Raw genomic sequence first — 19,286 nt, 5'->3', positions numbered from 1 at the left:
ACAGTATTGAAGGCAGGACTGTCAAGCCATAGTGATTACCTCTAGTTCCTTGAACAGTACACTAGGGGTCGCCCTAGAGAACCTGTCTGAAGTAGCCATCATGTCGAACGTAAGAAAGGATATGTCAAGGCTAAGGCTTTGCCAAAGGAATACTTTGGTAATGAACAGAAAACTGCATCTGCATACATGCAAAAAGCTCTTTGTTGGGCACCTATCAAATCTAAAGATGTGAAAGCTCTTCAAGACTACAGTCTTTTTCTTAGAGGTTGTTGCAGTGCCGTGGAAGAAATGCAGTACACGAATGAGCTGGACATGCCTGCCAGTATGTTGATTCTCGTACAGAAATTGCCCCATGTACTTTGGGGTAAATGGAGAATGGTGGTTTGTTAAGTGCAAGAAAGGCACAACTGTAAAACTACTTTCACCGGCATTGTTGATTTTATTGAAAGGCAAGTAGAGATTGCACGCCTAGTGTTTGGGAATATACAGGAGGCTACATCACTGGCAATAAGCAAAGGTGTGAACAAAACTCAGTCACAACTTCGTTCTGGGGCCAAAGGAAGCAGCTTTGCGACTATCGTGGCCACGGTGAGAAGCTAAAACCGAACTGGGAAGGAATGGAAGAGAAATGGTCTCGTCAGCCAAAGGGGCTTGTCTGTTCTCTGAGGGTGAACACTCAGCAGTTTAAAAGGGCTCATAGTGAGTAGATTGCCTTCCCAAAGGAAAACAGTGCCTACTTTGGCGCTTTTGTGAACAGAACACATGAGCAGAGATTGAAGGAAGCCTCTTCCGTGCAAGACGTGCAGTTTTAAGCATCCCAGCATACTTACATGCAGCTTAGAAAAACAGAGGGCTATGGGTAAAGCCTAGGTAGTTCTAAGGTAGGAACATGTTCAGCACAGCTTTGTGGGCCGAAGGGTCTGTATTGTGCTGTAGGTTTTCTATGTTTCATATTCACTCTGACGAAAAGGGCGCAGAATCAAAATAAACCATGAAAGAATCAGACACAGCAGTGTGCAGTGCCCTGCAACCTATGTCCTTACAGGGACTGGCCACCATTACTACAAACTTCCCATAATTCCAGTACAAATGAAGTCTAAGAAAGGTAACTTATGCTTTGGGTGTACAGCAGTGTTCTGCACAGTGGACCTAATGAACAAGCTCAACCTCACAGGAAAAAGGACATGCATTCTCTTACGCATCATGGGCCAGGTGAAAGTCATGAGTAGCTACGTTGTTTCAGGATTGGAAGAGGCTAGCTTAGATGGTGAAAATTATTGTGAACTACCTAACATCGATACACAGGAAAGTATGCCCATCGATGGAGGGAACATTCCATGACAGAGGAATCTCCAGGGATGGTCTCACCTGAAAAATATCCATTTGCCAGAGATTGATTCGGAAATTGAGCTGCTGATAGGGGAAAATGTCCCTAAAGCATTTAAGCCATTGCAAATGATTCGCAGTGTTAATAATGGACCTTATGAATTAGAATAATGTTGGGTTGGACTATGAAAAGAGGCAATGGTGATGGGAGAGACTGTTCACAGACAGCTGACAGTTAAGAGGGCCTCAGTTTCGAACTCGGATGAACTTTGGCAGCAGCGGTGTGGGGCAGACTTTCCCAAATGCAGTCACGATGAACAACCGGGTTTGTCAAGAGAAGATCACAAGTTCATGGTACTGGTTACAAATTCTGCAAAGCTGGTCGATGGCCACTAGCAGATTAGTTTTCCTTTGAGGTATGTTAACATGCCGAAACAGGAAGACTGCAGAATGGCATGCTCTAAATCTAAGGAAGAGGTCTTTCAGAAGGATTTGTCATTTCACATTGATTACACAGCTTACATGAAAGATGTCATCTCCAAAGCTTATGCTGAGAGAGTTTCAGTAGAGGATCTGGAACACTGTGATGGGGAAGTTTGGTAGCCCACATCATGGTGTTTACCACCCCAGAAAAGGGAAACTTCATGCCATATTTGACTGTGGAGTGACTTTTCAGGGAACACCACGTAATGCTCAGCTCTTACAGCATTAGATCTTACTAGCTCACAGATTGGAGACGTAACCAGATTCAGAAAAGAACCAGTGATGATCATGCCAGATATTGAACCAATGCTTCATCAGGTTAGAGTACCAGTAGAAGATGCTGATCTGCTGAGGTTTCTCAGCCAAGAAACGGTGGACTTTAGAATGGTGGTATATCACTTTGGAGCAATTCATCACCAAGATGTGCCAACTTTGCTCTTAGGAATTGTGCAGAAGACAATGACGAACATTTCAGGTGTGAGATGGTGGATAAGGTTTTGCATTGCTTCTGTGTTGATGACTGCCTTTTACCAGTGTCCTTCGAGGAAGAAGCGGTTTCTCCTTATTATGGTCTTATATCCATTTGTGCTAAAGGCAGGTTTTGACTCACAAAGTGCATAAGCAACAAAATGTGGTAGTGGTGATATCAGAGGAGGAAAGAGCGAAAGACCTGAAGAATCTGGATCAAGATATACCTTCAGTGGAGAGAGTTCTGGGTGTGCAATGGTGCATTCAATGTGATACTTTCAAGTTTAAGGTTACGATTCAGGAGGGACTACTTACCAGAAGGTGGATCCTCTCCACAGTTTGTTCCATCTATGATTGTTAGAAATCTTGAGTCTGATGGTGCTATCTGCCAAGACTATCCTACAAGATCTATGTAAGAAAGAGCTTGGCTAGGATCCCACTATATCTATATCAGTTGCTCATGCGTGGACAAGCTAGCTAGAAGAACTCTGTTAGTTGGAAGACTTCAAGGTTGTTGGATGTTTGAAGCTCATTGATTCTGAAGAGGTTACTGCTGCACAGTCGCACCACTTTGCAGATGCAAGCAAAGATAGCTATAGAGCAGTAGCCTACCCAGTGTTGCACAAGTGCTCTCAGGTGCACAGTGCTTTTATCGTGAGAAAATCTAGGGTAGCTTTATTGTGGTCAGTTACCATCCCTCATATGGAGCTCACTGCTGCTATGATAGCAAGTTGTATGGACGCATTGTGGAGGAAGGAGCTCCACTTGCAGCTTCATGACTCAGTTTTTTGGACCCATAGTACAAACGTGCTTTGTTAGTGAAGTACATCAAGAACAGAACTTCCAGGTTTCTTTGCAAAACGAGTTTCAGAAATTCTTAAGATCTCACAGGCATCTCAATGGAGGTGTGCAAACACTTCAAGCAACCTGACAGATGTGACCTTTTGAGGGTTGAAGGTGAAAGCATTTCTGAAGAATGAGACATTGGTGTCAGGGCCTCAGTATCTTCTTCAGCCTGAAAGGGAATGTTGCCTATGCATCTCAGTTGTTCTGAAGAGCTCCTGCTAGATGATCTCAAAGACTAGTAGAGCGTTACAATGAATGCAAAGCAGATTGAAGAGGAGGTGGATTCGGTAACATGTATAATCCATCGCTTCTCGTCTTGAACCCATTTGTGGAAGACAGTGGCCTGGATTCTTAGATTTAAGAACCTGCTCTTTTTTCTTGAATGAAGAACAACAAGGGGATTCTTTGGAGTGAAAGACTGAGAGGGTCAAAGGTCAGATTGGCTAAGGTTGTCTCTTAGGGGAGGAGCTCAGAAAGGCTGGAATGGAGATCATGGAGTTTTGCCAAAGAAAGAGAATTCCAGATGAATTCTCAAGTTTGCAAAGGGGAAAAAGTGTGAAGAAGATGAGCCATGTTTTCAAGATCAATCCAATATTTGAAGATGGTGCCTTGTACATTGGTGGACAGCTTAGTAGGCCATCCATGCCTGAAGAACCTAAACATTCTGTCAGACTGGCAAAGGAGCTCCACATCTCAGACATCATTCTGAGGCAGGTCCATCAAGAGGTGGGACATGGTGGCCATAACCACATGTAGTCCAGGTTGTGCCAAAAATACTGGATCCCTGTGCTTGTACAGCTATAAGAAGAATCCTGTCTCAGTGTGTTGCTTGTTGGTGGTTTCAGGCAGCCCCAGGATGCCAGCACATGGCAGATCTACCTCTGGACAAAGCCTCTTCAGATGAACCTTTGTTTACATGTGTAGAAGTGAACTACTTTGGACCTTTTGAGGTGAGGAGCAAAAGAAGTACAGTACAGTGAAGAGATATGGGATCATATTCTCCAGTCTAGCTATCTGAGCTTTTATATTGAAGTGGCATCATCTTTGGGCCACAGACTCCTTTGTTAATGCACTTCGACGCTTTATAGCAAGGCGTGGACAGGTTTGTGAACTGAGCTCTGATAATGCGATGAACTTTGCTTGAGCTGAGCACGAGTTAGGAGAAGCTTGAAAAGTGGAACCATTCACAGATCAGTGATGTCTTCCTTCAAAACAGAATGACGTGAATTTTTAACCCCACCTTCCCAGCTAGTTCACATCATGAAGGAACATGGGAGAGATTGATCAGGTCAGTGTGAAAGGTCTTCAATTCTACCATGAAGATACAGAATCTTGACGAAGAGGGCATCCACACAGTCCTTTGTGAAGTAAAGGCTACTATCAATGGTTGTCCCCAATTACTAAGGCATCCTCCAATCCCAATGATTTGGAAGCACTAACACACAACTGTCCATTGCTTCTGAAGACCGCACCATCCTTACTACCAGGAGAATTCCAAAAGGAAGACATTTATGCTCATTGTAGGTGGAAGTAGGTCTAATACATGTCAAACTTGTTTTGGAAACAGTGGGCCAAGGAGTACTTACCGCAGTTACAGGAACATCAGAAATGGTCAGGTATAAAGCACAATTTCCTGCCAGGAAACATTCTGCTCATAGTCGATGTCACAGCACCTCGCAACTCAAGGATCATGGGAAGAGTTTTTGAGACAGAAGATGATTTGTGCTGCAAGTGCATACCAATTCCAAGTTCAGCTGTCTGGACAGGCATATAACCAGGATCTGTCTTCGACAGGATAGATAGATAGATAGATAGATAGATACTTTATTCATCCCCATGGGGAAATTCAACTTTTTTTCCAATGTCCCATACACTTGTTGTAGCAAAACTAATTACATACAATACTTAACTCAGTAAAAAAATATGATATGCATCTAAATCACTATCTCAAAAAGCATTAATAATAGCTTTTAAAAAGTTCTTAAGTCCTGGCGGTAGAATTGTAAAGCCTAATGGCATTGGGGAGTATTGACCTCTTCATCCTGTCTGAGGAGCATTGTATCGATAGTAACCTGTCGCTGAAACTGCTTCTCTGTCTCTGGATGGTGCTATGTAGAGGATGTTCAGAGTTATCCATAATTGACCGTAGCCTACTCAGCGCCCTTCGCTCAGCTACCAATGTTAAACTCTCCAGTACTTTGCCCACGACAGAGCCCGCCTTCCTTACCAGCTTATTAAGAGGTTGGAGGAGCTACAGCTCTAGAAGTTTCATGACTTTGATTTGACTTACTAATTTGACAGAGATTGATGGTAAAGATCACTCTGAACTGGGCTAAGTGCTGGTAATCTCTGGCCTAGGTGACTATTACATGACTTGATCTGAAGAAAAAGTAGAAAGGGGACATCTGTACAAATGTTAAGATGTTTATCTTTGAAGATTTCATGTCTCCTATTGCTGTAGTACTGTATTTAGTTGTAATTATTATAGGGGCTTGGATGTAGGAACCACGTATTGATTTACTGTCTATCTGAATGGTATTTGTGTTGTGCTGGGTTTTGTGTTTGTTTTGGGCTGGGGAATGGTAGAAGCAAATTAGCATAGTCATTTATTCCCCCTTTGTGCCATTAGTTTAGTTAGAGACACACTGAGTAGGGTTTGGATATGTTTTGTTGACCGCTTATTTTGTTAACTTGCTTGTTTCACTAACTTCACTTATTTTGCTTATTCTGCTATCACTAATTTTGATTGCTTATCTTTGCTGGTTTCCTAATAAATGATTAAACGTACTTTCCTTGACTTGGAACTCAGTTATTTAGAGTTGCTTCATACAGTGTCGAGTCCCTCAGTAATCGCTACGTTACCCTTGAAGTTGCCTGTCATTAATATGGTTGAGATTGGCTCATTAAATTATTTCTTATCAGGTTGCTAAGATTTCAGTCATACTTTGATGCTATACCCAGAACATAAATGAGAAATTGAAAACTCACTGACATCAGGAACATTCTTAGTGCAACTGTCTGTACCAGTGCTATCATCTACTGATGTGAAAACATCATCATCAATAGAATTTCTGTTGCTGTAAAAAGAGAAATAAAACAGCAATGTTACCCAATTGTAAAAAGATTCTTCCTCTAATTGTCTATTTTAAGTCTTCTTATTTGAACTTTGTGTGAGTGTGTGTGTGTGTGTGTGTGTGTGTGTGTGTGTGTGTGTGTGTGTGTGTGTGTGTGTGTGTGTGTGTGTGTGTGTGTGTGTGCGCGCGCGTGCATCTTACCTAAATGATTTTTCCATGTCATCTTCAGTTCGCCGCCTGTAGATAGATTCCTTGCTTGGTGGCTCAACGCAGTAAGAACTGACACTGCTCAGTGACTCACAGCTTTCACTTTTCTTTAGATTTGTGTAGACCTGTAAAATGATAAGATCTAATAAACTCTGCAGCTGTTGATTACATATAATAAAACTACTAGGAATACAAACTGAGAGAAAATACAATTAAAAATCAGCCATTTAGCAAGGAAATCAGCAAGTACTTTCTTCAGAAAGGGTAGTGGAAAAGAGGAACATCTGGCTGAAAGAAAACTCTATGGATGCTGACTGAATAGAATTTTTGATAAAATCAAATAGTAATTCAAAGGCCTGGTCTAACAATCCCAAATTCAAATCTTATAAGGCAGGCGTGGAACTTAAATTCAGTTAATAATCTGAAATTATAAAAAGGAAAATAATGACAACCAAAATATTTGCTGGTTGTGAGAACCCACATTTCTTATCTGTTCTATTGTAAGTACCTACAAGAAAATCAATCTCAGGGTATTATGGTGACATTTACATACTTGGATAATAAATTTACTTTGAACACTGAACATAGTTTATCAATGTCTTTCAGAGGAAGAAATCTATCTTCCTTACGTCATCTGACAGTTTTATGACCCTAGACTCTACAATGTGGAGTAGTCCAGTAGGAAATTCCAAAGGAAGTGAGGGACAGCATAATAAGTCTTTACCTATCTATGCCCTGACCACCCCCCAACAAAAAAAAGAATAAATAAAAAATAGGATATCACTGTTGGATTATTGGTGATGAGGTAGAAATCAACCAGAAATTGAATTATTGATAAAACAAGTCTGCTATTTACTATGGGAGATTTACATCTTGTTCTCACAACTTACTTCACGGAATTTTATAAAGATATAAGCTTCAGTCAAACAAAATATTTTCAACTATATAAGGAAGAAAGAAAATGAATAAGATCCAAGTGCCAAATTTCATTCTGGCTCAACTTAAAATTATTACAAAGTAGGAAATAAGATACGTTTACAGATACAAATAAAGCATGAGTAAAATACAGTAATTATAGGAATAACAAGCTGATTCATTATGCCTTTTCTTTATTGTTGTGATGAGCCTTCTGCCAGAAACCCACACTGCTCAAACATTTGCATTTTCTAGCTGCAAGTCGACTCACACTAAACACGAACAGCATCTTAAACTGACATTTCTCCAGCCCGATTGAACAATATTATGGCCTGTTGTATTTTCAGGACTGTCTTCAATGAGAACAACTAATGCAGAATCCTTCATCACCAGGACAATGCAACAAAAAAAAAATCAGTAACGTGTCTAAAAAAAAATTAAATGGATATATTCATTGTCAATTTATAATAGACAACTGACCCAAATAACAGCTTTCTCAGAATTCCCAAGTATCGTTAGGGAGGATTGTTGATCGGTGGAAAACTGTGTGCATTAAATAAATATGTAAAGGAGAAAGGAATAGAAATATATACTGAAAGGATTAAATGATGTTATTTTTCTATAGCATCTTTTTGTAATAAGGTCTAGTTTTTATAGTCTGTTTTTTCTGTTCCTGTACCTTTTTGTCTCAGCCACTGGTAAAGCAAGTCTTTCATTATACTTGTACCTCACTGTACCTAGAGTAGTAATAGTGCTATGACAAAAAAATGCAACTTATATGGGAGTAGATTCATATGATTTCTAAATGCCGTAGCGAGTGTTCAGCTGAATGGTCCCATTTCATGTTCCTGATACAGAACATTATTGTTTCTCTCAGTGGGCAGATTTGTCTAGAGAACTGTTTGTGGAAGCTTTCCTGCCTTACATCATTCTGGCTGCTGCTGCTGGCATCACTCTCACAGCTGACCGTCCTGGGCTTCACTGCTCGGAGTCGCTTCAGTTTGGGTTTCTCACGTGGTAGGGTTTCATAACCCATGGTCGTTTTCTGACAGGGAATAAAGAAAGGGAAATTGAAGCACATTTAAACCAAAAGTTCTTTCTTTCTATACCAACATCTTTCAATGCGAGCTTACAATAAAGGAGAAAATGTACTTGATTGGAACCGTAAGCTTCATGATGGGTGTCTGTTGTTCATAATGCAGTGGTATTTTGTAATTGGCCAGTACAGGCCTGAGTCAAACTAACTAACGCAAAATCCTTCATTATACACTACAATAATAAATTAACATACTAATAATATAATGAAGAATGTTTCAGCTAATCTGGGAGCTGTCCATAATATTGTCTTATTGGATTTGCTGTTTATCACAAACTGCGTAGATTCTTCTGGCAAAGAGGCCTCACTTTTTAAGGCCTTTGAAAAGTGAGGCCTGCACAGATAGGAAATGTCAAAGACATAATGTAACGAGCAAGCATCCACCTGCAAGAAAATGTTTTGCACCTGTTTCACCTCTTGCTTTCACCCTTAACTTCAGTCAGAGAGTCACGAGTTCAAATTCCACCCCATGACCTTGGCATACTCAGCAATGGAGGTGCTGATTTTGGATGAGGTGTTGAACTGACACCTTCATTGCACAGCCAGGTGGAGGTAACCAATGCCATTGTACCATTCCCAGAAGAGCAAAGCTGTTTGCTCAGTCCGCTGGCTGTCATTTATCTCTGAAGCAACAATTAACAACGAAAGATCGGGACATTCGTTTTGTCATTCTTCATTCGCTTCTGGCCAGCAAAATCTATCTAGTGTACTATTAGAAGTCAGAAGAAAGGAAAGGGAAGTGGACCTTAATAGCTGCTGATCAAGATACACTTTGAAAACTGTAAGAAAGGCCTAGATTGAAGATGCTGACCTGCTCTGGGATCTCTGGAGTCTCTTGCTTTAGCAAGGGTTTGAAGTCGGCCACAGCGCTGTTTTAGACACCAGACAGAGTCTAGCTTACTTTAAAGATCGATGAAACCCCAACGTAATGTTTCCGAACAGATGGAAAATTGTTATACCTCCTGCTTGTCTTTGTTTGTCTTTATCTGTAGAATTTCCTTATTCAGCTGACGACATGTGTCCTGAAGTTCAATTACTTCACGACGGCATAGATCCTTGTCTATGATCATTTTGCTAATATGCAGTTGGGCTTCATCCCTAGCCGTATAAGCCTGTGGAAAATAAGAAAGCCAAGCAACAATTGTATTGTTACATAACATTTTTATCAAGGTCTATGTTGCACTGGATAACCTCTGCTGTGGAAATATTTGAAAAATAGTTTAACTATTCCAGGGAATGGAATGAAAAAAAAACCAAAAGCCTGCTGTCTTACTCCAAATAATTCTTGGTGTATGTGCACGAGTGAAATCAGGATTATGTTTGGACACGATTGCCCAAAGACTGTGTGACCCTCAGGCTCGGCCAGCTCGCGTTCGTCTAGGGGAATCAGCCTTCGGTCCCGCCAAACTGGGTAACCACGTTTGTGTGGATGCTGTGTAACGTACCCCCGGTTACAAACCCACAATGCAAAATATCAGACAGTACACCTTATGCAATTAAATGATGGACTTTATGAATCTTAATCTGAATATAGGGTTAGTAATGAAAATAAACAAACAGAAAAAAAGGGCCCAAGTCAAAGTCAAAGTCCCCGCTGGAGCTCACTCAGTCGTCATTCTTCCACCATCGGTCTCCACCGAACGTCGCCGACCTTCGGACCCTCAGTTCCCAGTCCACTCCGTCAGTGGTCTATCAGCTCTCTCCATACGCGTCTTCCCTCTTCCTCTCTCCTCGACAAAAGACTGAAAAACCCGGCTCCCAGACGCACAAGAAAGAACAACATTTCTCCCATTGGACAGCCACTGAATTCCAAAGTCCTGTTATCTCTAGTCATAACCCAAACATCGCTGCGACAGAGAAACCATTACCTCAACAGTGGAGCACTACATAGAAGCTATTACATTAGTCTTAGCAGTGAAACCTCACAAAGTGTTACAACTGAATGTAGGAACATAACAACAGGGTTTGACTATTTACTCCATCAAGATTGTTCCATCATTCAGCGTAATTTTGTCTACTCTGTGATTTATCTTCCTGTTTTATTCATAACCTTGAATACATTTAATAGAAATCTGTCAACTGCAGCTTGAATAATTCTTAAATAACACCTGACTTTTGGCCGGGAGCTACTTGTTTTTATAACTAAAAGAAAATGCCATGTTTATCTTTTCTTACCTCATCACGTTCCTTTTGTAGTTCTAAGACTTGTGACTGGAGTGAGCTGATTTTATCCTTGTACATATCACAGTCGATCTTCAAAGTGGCACATTCCATTAACATATTTTCTTTCTCATCTAAATACTGGTAGGTAGAAGGAAGTAAAACAGATGTTATATTTTTATACTGATTTATGTTTCAGATGGACAAAGGTTGAGCCTTGTTCAAATAACAAGTTTATTAACAAGTTCAAATAACATTTAGGAGCATGGGTTTGGTAAATCAAAGCTGGATTCATTCTAAATGGTGGCTGTAGAAAATGGTCAAGCAATGGGAAGTAATTAGACATGCAGAAACTTTGTTCATCTTTGCACTTTATATAAATGGGAATATCTGTGGTAAATTTTCTGTACAGTTCCCTTTTGAATGAGTGATTTTTTTTCCTTTTACCAATTTCATGTTTAACTTCTTTCCAATCTGAAATGTAAAGTTTGTTCATGTGATACTTTTCAGGGGATAAAGCTTTGAAGCTGTTCATTTCTCTTTTGCTTTCTAGTTCTCTAATTACACCTTCAAAGACCATTTACAAAGTCTGACCCAAACATGTTCACCTCATTCCTTAGCTGCTCAGCCTGGTCCAGTTCCAAGCGCAGTGAACTCATTTCTTTCAGTAGATCCTGCCTTTCTTCCTGAGCTTCTACACGATCCTGTTCCAAGATATCTATTGTCACCTAATTTTTTTTAAAAAACATGGTTTTTAGAAATTTATGCATAAATTGTTGCTCAAGTAAATTGTTCATGTTCTGAAAGGCAAATAGGTCTCTATAGTAATAGAGGCAACAGAAGTAATGGTGAATATTACAACAATGACAACATTTCAAAGTCACAAACTGTATTAAGCATAATTTTTTTTTCTTAAGTGTTTTCACATCCTCCATAAGATCTAATCATTTATCATAAAAACAAATGTTTATATTCTGGTATTGACATTAACTTGAAAGAAAAGTTCAAATGATGATAAAAGAATTTGAGTGAAACATACAGGAAACCATCCTTAGCTGATTGTGGTAAATGTATTTTATAGTGTAAGGAAACTAAATACAATAAGGTTTTGGGCTTTTGAAATGAAAATGGAAAATGTTGAAACTGCTCAGCAGGTCAGGCAGCATTTCAGTGTTAACATATCAGGTTGAAGATCTTGATGAAATAAGTATAGTATTGCCCTTGTAAAATCTGGATGCCATCTAATAACATCAGAACAAAATTCAAAATGGAAATACATTTCAAATGCAGAGTACAACGTGCCAATGTTACTAAATAATTAGCTATTGAATGAATGAAGAAATTTATATATAAATACATGAAAATAATCAAAATACAACATTCTTACTGGATTCATTTGTAACTCTTGGATCCTGAGTCTCAGTTTATCAATTTCTTCTTTTAAAAGTAGAAGTTCTTTTTGTTTGGGCTTGAATTCCTCTCGTAGCTTTGATGACATTCTTCGTTCAACATCAAATTCCACTCTTAGTTTCTTATTCTCCATTGTAAGATTGTCCACCTTTAAAGGAAGTCAAACAGGATTTGGCACTCAGCCAACATATAAAAAAGGGGATTTTCTTTTCTTAAAGTGCTTTGAAATCCAAAACCATCTATAAATAATCACCAGTCTAGCATTCTATATTCTTTGCTTCTAAGAATGGTTATTAACTGGAAGTGATCTTTATAATTGTATTCTAAAAATAACAATAAGGTGAAAGGGTTGGCTTAGAGATAGTTAGTTGATAAGAACGATATCATTTAGGTTACTGCTGAAAAGCCCCACTGGAATTAACTTATAATTAGTAATTTAGTAGAAACTCTCTTCAGGTTGCAATTAATTTGCTGGCCCACTCTTTATTTACTGTGATGGTATAACAGACTGGTTTTGAATGATGCATATTAGAATTATTTTCATTCCAAATTAGGCTCTACATTCTAATAAAACAGATTTGGAGTTGGGGATGTAATGAATGTGGCCGAATACCTACATGCGTTGAAATCACTTTTATATGGGTTGCAGAAAAAGCTATCAGATATAATTGTTGTAATTAAACCACAACCCTTCTCAATTAAATACTTGGAAAAATTAATAAGAGCAGGTGACAATGACAAAATTTTAACCAATGGACTCCAAAAGTTTGTAATTTGTATACAACAAAACATAAATTGAATAAATGATTTAAAAGGCTATACAATTTTCAAGCCATAAGTATTCATTCTCATAAATCTCTTATCAAATATACAGGCATAAATTAAAGAACTTCTATTGCCTAATTATCCACATTTGTAATTTTTCACCCTTGTATTAACAATGCAGTCAGTTGGTACCTGCAACGTGATGTTGAGGGATGAGGCTATTTCATGAGCTATTGCCTTCAGTAAAGTTTATTAAATCTAGTCGGAGGGCAGGGCAACATGGGAAGGAGAGAAGTCGTATGCTGCATGTCTCCTTGATTTATTAGTTTATTTTTACAATGGCATAATTAAATAAATTCATTCAGTGCTACAATACAAACAATGCAGACGGCAGTTTAAAAGCAAACCTAATACAATTTCAAGAAATCAGAGAGAAAGATTGCCGTATTTAAGTGCATCTGTTCTAACAAAGACCATCTCTCTGTTCATGTTTTTAACAGTCATTGGTTATTCATTTAAAATATTTGCAAACTACGATATCTATTTATTTCCATTCGAAATTAAAGAAAGATGAAGCTATACCTCTGAGGTATACTAAAAAAATAGATCAAAGTCAAACTTTGCTATCACTGAAGCACACTCCAAATGATGGCCAAAACTAACAAATGGATATAGCATGTTAAATTATTTTTTGGCTGCATGTGGGCATAAAAGATCCCTGTTACTGAGACTTCTCGTTGTTGTTATAAGAAAAGACCATCAATTCACTTACATAAAAAAGAAGAAAAAGAATCATTTACAAAGTTTTGAACCTTTCCTTTCTGTTGGAATACCAGCAAATTGCAATTCTCTATTCTCTGACTTAACTCTCTCTCATTGCTTTTCAGATCTTCTGTATTTAAAAATTGATGAGATTAATTTTCTTGAATAAAGAGCATGGTACTGTGGGTAGCTCAGTTGAACGGGGGATGGAAAGAGCTCAGAATAGCAGTGATACCCAGTAGGCAGTTACTTTTACTGCTGTAATCATGAACCCAGGTTGTGCCTAGAGTCTATGATTATGACATTGAGGGTGGCTTAGCTGCACCTGTGGGGAGGAACAAGAGTCCAGGGATGATAGTAATAGGAGACTGGAAAAAGAGGGGAATAGATAGGTGCTTCTGTTGCTGTAAATATAACTCCAGGATGGCAAGGAGCCTCCCTGGGTCCAATGACAAGGATGTCACAGAATGATTTCAGGGCATTCTAAAGTGTGAAGGTAAACTGCCAGGGGTTCACATTGGTACCATTGACGTAGATGAAAATATGAATGAAGTCCTGAAACACGAATGTAGAGAGTTAGATAGCAGAATAATATGCAGGACCTCTGGATTACATCTGGTGCCACAAACTTGTGAGCATAGGGACAGAGGTAGAGATCGGATTAGTGAATGGTATGAAGGTGTTATAGGGCAGAAAAGCTGTTGGTTTCTGATTCAGTGGAAGTTTTCCTGGGAGCTGTATGACAACAGGAGGAATTTAATCCTGATAACTGCAAGATGATGCACTTTGGTTGAAGTTACACGAGTGGGACACACAGTATTAAGGAATAGAAGGGAACTGAGGTACAAGTCCAATGATTCCCCAGGGTGCCTGTCTTCATTTGTCAGGGCAAAGAATATAAAATCAGGGAAGGTTATGGTACAGCTGTGTAAAACACAGGGTAATCCACATCAGAAGTATTTGTTCGGTTTTGACGACCACACAGAAGGGTTGGTGTGATTACAGGGGAGAGGGTGCATATATTACCATGATTTGTTTGGGATGGAGTGTTTCATTTATGAAGAGGGATGGATGAGCAGAAGAGGCCAAGGAATAACCTGACAGAAGTACATAAAATTATGAGGAGTTGATGGTAAAAATTTTTTTTACCACCTCTGAGCTATCTAAAACTAGAAAGTAAAGGCTTAGTTAAAAATTGTAGAGGGTACATGAGGAATGATTTTTTTCATTCAGAATCTGCTTGAAGGGGTGATGGAGGGTCTCACAAGACTTAAGGAGCTTCCAGTCAATCAGATGAATCACAACACATAGAAGGTAGGCACAGGTACACAGTATTAGTATGGGTGGGTACCAGTTTGTTGACATGCACATGGTGGACCAGAGGGACTTTCTGTGAACATGAATCTTTGACTCAGTGATTCTTGGAGTATCTCCCCAAAGTGTACCTTTCTGCACAGTACGGAGAGCTGTTGGAATTACTCTACCTAAACACAAGATAGTTCACTATTGAGATGAGCTAGATCAGGAAGCTGTCTCAAAATCTCTTGCAGGCTTCACTTAATCTCTGGCTTCCAATATTATACAGTCAAATGTATCGAAAAAATAAACTGGCATTTCTTCGCACCTCCTACCCATCCTTTACCACACAACTCACAACTTCATAACATTCCCATCCTCCCGTTCACATCCACCCTCCCTACTCAGAACAAATGCTGTCAAAGGTCTGGAAGTACATTCTGAACACCATTCCGAACTGAACTTGGGTTATATCAGGAATGTCTGATTGAATGAGAAAAAGCAATACCTGTTGTTGCAACTCTCTGCTTCGTGTCACAGACATTTCTTTCTCCTGGAGGTTGTTTGTATACCGCATTAATATCTGATAATTTTCTTCCTTCAGACGAATCATTTCATCATGGTGACGATTCCAGTCCATTTTCATTCTGCTTAAGTTAAGCTCAGCTGCCCTCAAACTCCTGAGCTCAGTCTTCAGTTGTTGATTTTGTGCTTCCAAGCTTTGAACTTTCTCATTCAACCGATGCTTGACACATTTTTCTTCTCCTAACCATTTCTGAGCCTTCATTACCTCATTCATCAGAAACTGAATCAAATTCAAATTTCCTTTTTCAACTACAACCAAAGGAAGAAAATGGAACAATTTTCATTGTCCTTTCTTTAATACTTATTGTTAAATGTTTATTGGTTTATGTACATCCATATTTGAAAACTCTAAGACCTATCAGATATTTGAATGGATAAAAGAAACTGATTCCTCAATGCTACTAAAAACAATTAAATAAGATTTTTGTGGACCTCAATTTAAAGTAGCAAAACATTTTCAAGTTTCTTAAATGTTGTTGGAATCTACATCTGAATTCTAGGCTTTTTTTTTATTGAACTGACATTTTACCTTTAAAGTTAATTTTGTTCCAGTTGTACTATTACTATTGCAGGACAACTCCAAAAATGTGTGTTTTTTTTCCATTGATAACTGTTGCTCTTCCTACAAATATGAGGATTAACTCTAAAAATTAGAAACCTTTCACCATTTACAATTCCCAGTCTTTGCCTTCCCTAGAGAAATGGCTCTATTAATAGAAAATCATTATTATTTACAAGAAAAGTAATGTAAATTTAATCATACCTTGGAGCTACTGACAGGCATTAGGTTATTTAGGTAAGACTTACCAAGGTGGGGTTTAAATATGTATACTGAAGATGATTATTAATTAGTTTATGTGTCAAGATGGTTAGTGTCAAGAATCAAGCAGGAAGGAGAGAAGAGAGACATTGTAAAGAAAGGGTACAATGAGTATAATTGTGCTTTTTAAACTTGTAAACACAGTTAATAAAGGTTACCCAGAGATAAATGAAATTCTGATAGCTTTGTAAAATATAATCTTTGGAATAAGTGCTGAAGGATCCCACAGGGACTAATAGTAAAATTTCTCCCCTCTTTTTCCTTGGAACCTAAGCAATTAAAATTTGTATTTTAGAATTATTTCCCTTTCCCCAGTTTGTACTCGACGGCAAATGTGCTGAGAGAGCAAACAGGCCAGCAGCAAGGAAGATATAATTAGTTTATTGGAGAGAAAATCAGATGAAAGGTACTGCTCCATTACTCTTGGTGATTTCTGCAACCGAGTGAATCTGTGTGATTACTGGGTCATTGTAGAATCAGCTTAGTGATAAAGCCCGATGCACTCAAATAACCGAGCAGTCTCCCTGCCTTGGTAGGCACATGATGAGCAATCACTTAGATTCATAACTTAGCAAGACAAAACAAATATAAGCAACTCAAAAACAAGCTAAGTTGTGCAATGTCTAGAGAGGGGTAATTATTATGAAGTAGTAAAAGGCAGAAGATGCAAAAGGGAAGTACACACAGCTCTATAAATAGCTGGCTTATTTGCAGTGCATCTTCATCTTGAGGCAGGAAAGGTTTTTGTTATACACCAGCTTTTTTAAAATGAGAATATATCCAAATTAAGTGAAGCTTTTCCAAGAGCAGCATGTTTTCTTAAATACTGGAGGATTGCTATGCATCTGCAGATGGCAGTATGAGCTTGTGTAAGCAGGTTGGCCAGCACCACGGCAACATTATCACTCAGAGCTTGAAAATATCAGTGGTTTATCAGCCAGCTGTTGGAGTTCATCTCAGCTGGGGGTACAGTCAACCTGATACTGTCCTCAAACTTCATCAACAGAAGCATGAAGGATATAGCCCCAGAGGGCACAGCCTCAGAATAGAATGTTCCTTTAGAGCAGAGATGAGGAGGAATTCCTTTAGCTAGAGGGTGGTGAATCTGTGGAATTCTTGTCACAGGCAGCTGTGGAGGCTAGGTCACTGGATATATTCAAGGCGTAGGTTAGCAGGTCTTGATTAGGAAGGGCATCAAAGGTTATGGGGAGAAGACAGGAGAATGGGATTGAGAGGGATAACAAATCAACCAAGATGGAATGACTCAATGGGCCGAATGGCCTAATTCTTCTCCTATGTCTTATAGATGTTGGATAATACTGCTTAGTACTTGGGTTCAAATATTGTGAGTAAAATTCCCAATCTCAGTGCAAGCTATTGTGCACAGCATTTTAGTGAAGGAAGAAAGAGGATGCTAGGGATAGAAAAATAGATATTAGAAAGATTCAGAGGTGGACAAATATTCCTATGCATCTTAGAGAAATTGGTTGAGAGAGGTTTTAGGTGAACTTCGGAAGCAAAGTACTCCTTCTCACAGGCAATTCCTGACTTGGCATGAAGAATGCAGGATATGAACAATGGGAGTAAAACGTATGAAAAGAAGCAAATAAAAATCAATCTTACCAAATATACTGCTACAATCCTTAGTGGGTTCTTTCCCAGTTATTAACGTGTATATTTCAGGATTATAGAAACCTAAAGACTCCAAAAAGGCAACAGCTCCTTTCTTTCCACGCGTTCTCAAAAGATCAAGCATATATCCTAGAAATAAAAAAATAACACCAATGAGCTGGATAGGGAAAAATAATGGGAAAAAATGATAAATGTCAACATCAAATTGTTAAAATAATTTCAACTGGTTTGGCTATTTTGAAATCGTTTAATGAACTTGTATCTGGCTAATTGTTAGTGTGCATTTTATGTGATTTAGTGCTGACAAAAAGGGTTATGCATCCCTGATTGCACCAGTGAAACCTGCTGGAACATTGAGGGTCCTGAGAACAGAAAGTGAGACAAACCTACATTTTTTAAAAATCTACTGATTCAGTTGAATTTGCTGTGAAGACACGCAGTTCAGCTCATAAAGAATGCTTTGATGTAACAGAATTGTGCTGCCAGTAATATTTTCCCTCCACAACCTACCAGATAAGTCTATGACATTAACTGAAATCTGGTCCAGAGGGTCTTTTAGCTGCAGAAATCTGCTTGGATCAGCTTTGGCTCTAATTGCCTGTTTCACTCACACGTTGAAGGATGGCCAACATGAAAGATATCTCCCTAAAATAGCTAACTGTCACGGAAAAATTCACGGCAAAGCGGTCAGTGTCCCATTTCAAGGCGACAAAATTAAAGTGCTTTTGAAATGAAACAAACAGCAACACAAATCCTTACCAGTTCTCATGCACCGGTGTTTAAGGTGAGGGGCAAATAGAATTTCTTCCTCATCTGTCTCCCCAATGACATGACACTGGCGAAGAAAGGGTGTGACATGGCAGGGTCGAACATTATTGGTGATTATGTGGCGTTGGCTTTCAATTAGGTCCCATATTGATTCTTCATCCAGATCTTTTATTTCCTTGTCACTTGAGGGAGTTTCATCCATGATCAATAACGGCTGAAAAGGGACATTAACAAACACTCTACTTTACTTAGCTGCAATATGTAGGAGTTACTGGCAAAGAAAACTTTTCCTGTGAGTAAGTGGTGGCGGGCCATCCACTTGAACCGCTTTAATTCTAGCAGTGAACATAATAGGGAGTTCTAGGCTTATAAATGAAGGTCAACCGTTTATTCATTTCCATGGACGCTGCTTGACCTGCTGAGTTCCTCCAGCACTTTGTGTGTGTTATAAAGGAACGGCTGTACATTTCCAAAGTTAGGAGAGTATATGACATGGAGAGGATTTGCAAGCGGTAATGTTCCCATGTGCCTACTGCCCTTTTCTTCAAAGTAGCAGATTATGGGTTTTTTTGCATTTGTGGACTGTGAGTTTCATTAAAAATCGATTATAGTAATCTGGTGTGGGGTTGGCTTTGAATGTAATGGTCCATGTAGATATGTCATTCAATGTGGC

General features: G+C 39.0%; 1 protein-coding gene across 4 annotated transcripts in view; it reads right to left on the bottom strand.

Moving 5' to 3' along the window:
* Positions 1-19,286, bottom strand: part of card14 (caspase recruitment domain family, member 14) — a 77,843-nt gene that overhangs the window by 36,210 nt on the left and 22,347 nt on the right. For 3 of the 4 annotated variants that reach the window (XM_073026160.1, XM_073026163.1, XM_073026164.1), the window contains exons 2-11: positions 18,605-18,827; positions 17,837-17,974; positions 15,317-15,642; positions 11,963-12,133; positions 11,184-11,303; positions 10,591-10,716; positions 9,375-9,527; positions 8,245-8,364; positions 6,399-6,529; positions 6,112-6,200 (exon numbers count right to left, since the gene is read on the bottom strand). In XM_073026160.1, the coding sequence (XP_072882261.1) occupies positions 6,112-6,200; positions 6,399-6,529; positions 8,245-8,364; positions 9,375-9,527; positions 10,591-10,716; positions 11,184-11,303; positions 11,963-12,133; positions 15,317-15,642; positions 17,837-17,974; positions 18,605-18,827 (1,597 nt within the window). Of the gene's footprint in view, positions 1-6,111; positions 6,201-6,398; positions 6,530-8,244; positions 8,365-9,374; positions 9,528-10,590; positions 10,717-11,183; positions 11,304-11,962; positions 12,134-15,316; positions 15,643-17,836; positions 17,975-18,604; positions 18,851-19,286 lie in introns of all 4 variants that reach the window. The other variant, XM_073026161.1, reaches the window with a different exon arrangement.

This window comes from Hemitrygon akajei, chromosome 22, assembly GCF_048418815.1.
Source record: "Hemitrygon akajei chromosome 22, sHemAka1.3, whole genome shotgun sequence".
NCBI lineage: Eukaryota > Metazoa > Chordata > Chondrichthyes > Myliobatiformes > Dasyatidae > Hemitrygon > Hemitrygon akajei.
The sequence above is the reverse complement of the archived record's forward strand: the minus strand, read 5'-3'. Positions and strand labels throughout refer to the sequence as shown.